This window comes from Pterocles gutturalis, unplaced genomic scaffold (assembly GCF_000699245.1).
Source record: "Pterocles gutturalis isolate BGI_N339 unplaced genomic scaffold, ASM69924v1 scaffold14488, whole genome shotgun sequence".
In the NCBI taxonomy this organism is placed as follows: domain Eukaryota; kingdom Metazoa; phylum Chordata; class Aves; order Pterocliformes; family Pteroclidae; genus Pterocles; species Pterocles gutturalis.
This window is the reverse complement of record NW_010120795.1, coordinates 87,788-94,948: the sequence shown is the minus strand read 5'-3', so window position 1 is coordinate 94,948 and position 7,161 is coordinate 87,788. Positions and strand designations below refer to the sequence as shown.

The 7,161-nt window shown below is 43.5% G+C and overlaps 1 protein-coding gene and 1 long non-coding RNA gene across 2 annotated transcripts in view; both read left to right on the top strand.

The window, feature by feature from the left end:
* LOC104464352 (fidgetin-like) overlaps positions 1–3,560 on the top strand; it is a 3,635-nt gene extending 75 nt beyond the window's left edge. Inside the window, 2 exon segments of the mRNA XM_010077027.1 lie at positions 1–635; positions 638–3,560. The exon segment at positions 1–635 is cut by the window's left edge and continues 15 nt beyond it. Of these exon segments, the coding sequence (XP_010075329.1) occupies positions 1–635; positions 638–2,161 (2,159 nt within the window). The 3' untranslated portion in view covers positions 2,162–3,560.
* LOC104464353 overlaps positions 1–7,161 on the top strand; it is a 110,492-nt gene that overhangs the window by 91,471 nt on the left and 11,860 nt on the right. The window lies entirely within an intron of this gene.

The following is a 7,161-nucleotide window of genomic DNA, read 5'->3' as shown; positions in this document are numbered from 1 at the left end:
TGGAAACCTACCGGGGGCACCTGCAGCGCCCCTACCAGTACGCCTGGGCCAACGACGACATCTCGGCTCTGACTGCCTCCAATCTTCTGAAAAAGTATGCAGAAAAATACTCTGGTATTTTGGAAGGCCCAGCTGAGCGGCCCATTCTCAGCAATTACTCTGAAGCTCCCTCGGGGCTGGTGAACGGCCGGAAGAATGAAAGCGAGCCCTGGCAGCCGTCACTGAACTCGGAGAGCGTGTATCCCATGAACTGTGTCCCAGATGTTATCACTGCCAGCAAAGCTGGGGTAAGTGCAGCCCTTCCTCCCACAGACGTCTCAGCCAGCATCGGGAGCTCTCCTGGGGTGGCCAGTAACCTGGCTGAACCCAGTTACTCCAGCAGCACCTGCGGAAGTCACACCGTTCCCAGTCTTCATTCAGGGCTCCCATCTCAGGAATATGCCGCAGGATACAATGGCTCGTACTTGCATACCAGTTACAGCGGCCAGCCAGCACCTGCACTTCCATCCCCTCATCCATCCCCCCTACATAGCTCGGGACTTCTACAGCCCCCGCCGCCGCCACCAGCCCTTGTCCCTGGCTACAATGGGACCTCTAACCTCTCCAGTTACAGCTACCCTTCTGCCAGTTATCCTGTTATCCTCCTCAAACCGCTGTTGGCCCCGGGTACAGCCCTGGGGGTGCCCCGCCGCCCTCGGCGTACCTGCCTTCAGGAATCCCTGCTCCGACCCCTCTGCCCCCGACCACCGTCCCCAGCTACTCCTACCAGGGCCATGGTCTGACGCCCATCGCCCCATCTGCCCTGACAAACAGTTCAGCCAGCTCTCTCAAAAGGAAAGCTTTTTACATGGCAGGGCAAGGAGAAATAGACTCCAGTTATGGAAATTACAGCTATGGCCAACAGAGATCTACACAGAGTCCCATGTATCGAATGCCCGACAACAGCATTTCAAATGCAAACAGGGGGAATGGTTTTGACAGAAGTGCTGAAACATCATCCTTAGCATTTAAGCCAACAAAGCAGCTAATGTCCTCTGAACAGCAAAGGAAATTCAGCAGCCAGTCCAGTAGGGCTCTAACACCCCCATCCTATAGTAATGCTAAAAACTCACTGGGTTCGAGATCAAGTGACTCATTTGGGAAGTATACCTCCCCAGTAATGACTGAGCACGGTGACGAGCACAGGCAGCTCCTCCCTCACCCAATGCAAGGCCCAGGACTTCGTGCAGCTACCTCATCCAACCACTCTGTGGACGAGCAACTGAAGAATACTGACACACACCTCATTGACCTTGTTACCAATGAGATTATCAACCAAGGACCTCCTGTGGACTGGAGCGACATCGCTGGCCTAGATCTAGTAAAGGCCGTCATTAAGGAGGAGGTTTTATGGCCAGTATTGAGGTCAGATGCATTCAATGGACTGACTGCTCTACCTCGGAGCATCCTTTTATTTGGACCTCGGGGAACAGGCAAAACATTAATGGGCAGATGTATAGCTAGTCAGCTGGGGGCCACGTTTTTCAAAATCACTGGCTCTGGCCTTGTCACAAAGTGGTTAGGGGAAGGAGAAAAGATTGTCCATGCCTCCTTCCTCGTGGCAAGGTGTCGCCAACCCTCAGTGATTTTTGTTAGTGACATTGATATGCTCCTTTCCTCTCAAGTGAGTGAAGAACACAGTCCAGTAAGTCGGATGAGAACCGAGTTCCTTATGCAGCTGGACACTGTACTGACTTCTGCTGAGGACCAAATAGTAGTAATTTGCGCCACGAGTAAACCGGAAGAAATTGATGAATCTCTTCGAAGGTACTTCATGAAACGACTTTTAATCCCACTTCCTGACAGCACAGCGAGGCACCAGATAATAGTACAACTGCTCTCACAGCACAATTACTGTCTCAATGACAAGGAGGTTGCACTGCTTGTCCAGCGCACAGAAGGCTTTTCTGGACTAGATGTGGCTCACTTGTGTCAGGAAGCCGTGGTGGGCCCACTCCACGCCATGCCAGCCACAGACCTTTCAGCCATTATGCCCAGCCAGTTGAGGCCAGTTACATATCAAGACTTTGAAAATGCTTTCTGCAAGATACAGCCTAGCATATCTCAAAAAGAGCTTGATACATATGTTGAATGGAACAAAATGTTTGGTTGCAGTCAGTGATACTACTTTAAAAAAAAAAAGTGATGAATGTTGGCACACACAGAACCTGCTACATAGGGTAGAGAACCCTTTTCAGTGGTGTTAAAATTGCAAAGGGTACTGGGAAGACTACAATTTACCTTGCCTCTAAAGAGTCAGGGTAGACTTGAAGGAAAAGTGCATCAAACAAGAGCTGCTGATCTGAAAAAGCCACACATGACAGAAAGCGCGTGTTGATGCTCAGTTCTGTTCAAGCTAGACAATACTCACCAAGGAGCAAGGTGCAAGTGGGTTGATTTCAGAAGGACATGAACCCTGTGTGTTGATTCCATTCTGCTGTTCTTGAGATTTAGTTGCTGTCAAGTGCCTGAAGTGGTGCTTTATTTTTTGTTTGCCTCACAATTACATTGGTGGCATGTGCTAATATAAAGAGCTTTAACTTCAAACATTATTGGACTAAAGAGATGAATGGTTGTGTTGCGACAGAGAACCAGATTTTTGCTATTCTAAGAGCAACAGTATTCCTCAATCCTGTCTGTTCTGTGGTGTTAAACTAAGAACAGGTAAAACAGGGTAATGGTAATCTGGACCTTAATTTCTGCAGTTCATTTCTTTTAATGTTCTGTCTGCAAAAACTCAGGAAAGTGATTGTGATTTGTACAGTACCTCAAAGGAATGTGTTGAAAGCACTATGTACTGCTGAGAGTTATAGGCTAGGCTTCAATGTTACTTTATATTAAATATGTATGTTTACCTCAACAATTGGAAAATGGCAAGAAAAATTACTTTGAATGTATCCAGGAAAAAAAAACTAAAGCATGATATGACTGAAGCTTTACAGTTTTTAAAAAATAGAAACAGAAGTATTTCCCAGTGTTGAGAAATGGTTCTTTTGCCAATTTGTCCAATCAAACCAGAGCAGAACAATTTTTCTTGTTGGTAAGCTGTAAGAGTTTTCAGCATATTGCTCCTTGATAATTACGTGATACAGTCTTTAGAAGGTGCATAGATATAGAAAGAGCCACTGAATCGGTTTACGTTAGCATTCGAAACAGTCAAACCTAAGATTTGGTAGAACTCCAAGAGGCAAATTACCTTAAGCTGTGACTGCTGGCCTTTGTTGTGCCGCTCTAGTCCGAGTTTTGAGGTTATTTTGGTGAAGCTGTAGGGAGTGGGATCAGTGTAGGTTGCTGGCAGAGCTATGGGTTGCAGAGCTGTTTATAGCAACGCAGTGGACTGTGACCAAACAAACAGTACAAATAACAAAGCAAAACTGAACCCTCAAAGTACATTTATTTCCATTCCCAAACTGTAAAGTTGAGTTTCTGTTGTGTACGTACAGCTCCATTGTCTTTAATGCAATCTTCATTTAGCATCCATTAGGAATCTTCCAGGCTGGAGTGTGCCCACCATTATTTCTACCTCAGTTTTGTTACATTTCTCTTGGAAGGCAAAGTAAGAAATAGGGCAGAAAACAACACCAACACAAAAGTCAGATTACATTAGGAATGCGAACTTGCTAAACAAGTTTCAGAGAGCTGCTGTTTTTTCCCCTGAAGTCAAGTTTTTCTCTATGTTAGTGCTCTTTACCCTCCTTTTTCCTCCCCCAGATACACATACTCTGGTGTCTTCCTTCCGGAAAGACAAGCTGGCACGTGTGGCATTTTGCTCAGTTCTCCCCCGCCCCCACCTTTCTTTTTATCCTTTAATGCTTTCCATGCAACTCTTTTGGTGACAGCTTACTGATGTTGGGTAACGTCTCTGAGCAGGAGCAGTGCATGTTGCAGCTGCCCAAAGCCTCTGCCATCACATGAGCAAAACAGCCTTGCTTTTTGAATGTATTTTTTGTTTGTTTACTTTAAAGAGACAGTAACAAAACTGTTGCAAAGCACTGGCATTTAATGTTCTGTTAAGTAATGTACATTCAAAACCATTAAATAAATGCACTGAAAAGCCCCAAGAAGTGAGATACCAGTCTATTACTAGATCATGTTTGTCTTCTCAAAAACTGTACAGATCTTGTTCGCTTTGTTAAATCAATGGAGACATTTAGCATTCAGAAAGCTAACGAGGGATTTTGTGAGATTGCTGGAAATTTATGATTCTTGATTATTACTTTCCTTTTATTTTTCTTTTAAGATATAGATATATATTTAGATAGAACATGCTAAAACCAGAGCAAATAAACCAAAATCTAATTTAAGATGGATTCCTGGCAAACATTTTGTCTATCTAAAACTTTACATTTTAAGCATAAAAGTACCATTTTAAAAACAGTGCCTTTCATTAAGGATGTAGAAAGTAAGACTTAAGTACATCACCTGCTTTTCTTTTTTTCTTTCTTTCTTTTTTTTCTTTTCTTTTTCCTTTCAACAGCAGTTACAGTCTACAGTCTATGACCCAGTCTTTCTGCTTCCCCAAACCTCCACAGGCTTCTTCACCCCAGTCATTCCACCGTCCTCATATTTGGCAGATCCTGATGTCCCCGTTAGCTGTAGGTTTGCTCTGATCACACTGGCAAGTATGCTGTTGCAGACTGCTGACTTTAGACATTGCCTTTCATATCTGCTGTTGAGCTGTGCTCATTTGAAAGGCTCAGGCAAGTTTTGATAAACCAACTCTTGTTAACTGTTTCTCCTAACCATACTCCTAACAGAATTTTTTTGCAGCTGGTAAAATGAAAGCTACCCACTAGAGTGTTTTCTTCCCTCTTTTTATCCAGTAGCAAAACCAAAAGCAAACAAAATTGTAGATTGTCCCTTTGGCTTCCAGCTTTAAATGTTTCTCTTTAAAAAGCCACTCTGGGAAATGGATTTTTCAAATGTTAACCAAAGCGAGAAGCAGGCAGAAACTGAGATGATGTGAAAATGCAGGTTCCACACGCACACACAAGTGCTCACGCTCGTTCTCTCCAGGGCTTGATTCAGCTTAGGGGCAGCAGAAGTGAAAAACTTCACCCCTATCACAGCAGCTGTAAGGAGAGGAAAACAGAGGTAGATTGTTACCCTAATCTTTCCTTACCAGTAACTGTCCTTGGCATCACTGGGAGGGTGCCTGTTGAATTTGGTGAGAGCTTGGCCGTGCAGTGTTAACAGGAGGCACCTCAGCCCTTTTCCAAGAGGTTTCTGGCCACTCCTTTGATGGGATTTTCCTCAGTTCAGGTGGGCTGAGCTGGCTGAACCCCCTGCTTTCTTATTGCTTTCTTCCCTCTTCCCACATTCAGCCCGTCTTCTCCCTAGCAAGAAGGCTTTGACATGTTGCTGGTCTTTCACCCCTCTCTGCAGCCTTCTTGTCAAGGAGTGTCCAGGAAGGGGTGAAGCACGATCCTGATCTTGAGCAGCTCCCAAAGGTTAGGATTGCTTTTGAGAAGAGAGGCAAAGTATGTTCTAATGGTGTCTTCAGGGTGAAATATTTGCTGGTCTTTGACATTCCCATGGTAGAAAGCCATTTTCTGTCTCTTTTGACTGGGGGCTGCTGCCACAGAAATGCCCAAATGCTTGGCTGGGGCTTCCTGGCTGTGGGTGCAGCTGTGGATTTTATGGAACCTGAAATGGTTAAAGAGCATCTGCTGTGTCAGCCTATCTTGGCAGATGCTTTACGTCATATTTTATATGTGGATCCCATTCTGCATCTGCTCATTTTCTTCCTTGTACCTTCAGTAACAATTCCTACGGCAACAAAAGTAAAATAAATTGGAGGAATATTTCTGCACGCTGAAGGATTAATATCAGTTCAAGGAGGAGTTCATAATGACCTTATGTGAGACAGAAATGGAAATACTCTCTACTTCTGGCATGTTTCTCTCCAAAATATTTAGAACATTAGTGACAATATAGAAGAGTTTGCTGACTGAGCTGATCAATGGAATGTGAAGGCAGTTTACTCTAAGGCTATTTACTTTCACATGGATTATTTATCTATTAGTCAGTTTGTATTCTACTCAAATACAGATAGATGGGCAAAATGTTTTCTTGAGCATTACAAACCTACTAAGGGGAAAATCAACCATCTGACTAAAATACATAGGCCAAACACCATCCGGGTGTCTTTACCAGCTATTTGGAGCTGTGCGCTGTAAAATGGTACAAGGTCATATTTAGATGTTTTTTTTATAGAATGTTTCTTTAGGGGATTGTCTAGTCAAAAAGATCCAAATTAATTCCTGCATCAAGATGTTAACATACTGAAAGGAAATTTGGGGATCTGACCAGGATTTTCACTATTTGCAACTATGTACGACTTCAGGTAAAGGGCTGTTCTTACAATCCCCTTGCATTTTTCTCTGAAGCACTCCATCACAAGGGAGAGTGCATTACTTCGATCTGAAGGATACACTTTGTCACAAAACAAGGCCACCAAAAGTTATAGGGCCTTCCACCCTTTCCCTTATACCAAGATAAAGGTGTTATAACCTTGTTGACTTAAAGGAATTACTCCTGATTTCTGCCCTTGTTAGAAAAGTCATCCTTCCAATGTGTAATAATCTATGTCTGTTGGTTTTCATCATCGGCTCTGAAAGCTAACCTTGTCCGCACAGCACTAACTCCTTTCCATCTTGTATGTGTGCATGTGTGTATATAATATTTATATGTGCATACACACCATGTCTAATCAATAGCTTTGTCTCTTTACTTCAGAAAAAAAAAATAGGCATTTAATCGTCTGCAGATTTATATGAAGCACATTAGTAAACATGGAGATACTAGTATTTCAGAATTCAAAAAAAGCCCAGCTGTGCTGGTGGCTAACCAATACATGAACTGAAGCTCACACTCTGCAAGGACCTTTGGTTGACATTCGATTTTGAACCTGACAGATGCATTTTTGTGAACCAGGGATACTGCATCTTTAATGAAGAAGTCTCTACTCTTACCTCTGTTTTTAAATACAACACAAGCAGTGTAGCACTAGGCACTGCAATTGTCAAAGACAATTAGACTGAAAGCAGGAAAATTTCACCTCCCTGTCTCAGTGATATGTAGAATGTCGGCAGTATGGGTCAGCCTTGCCACAGAGTTGTG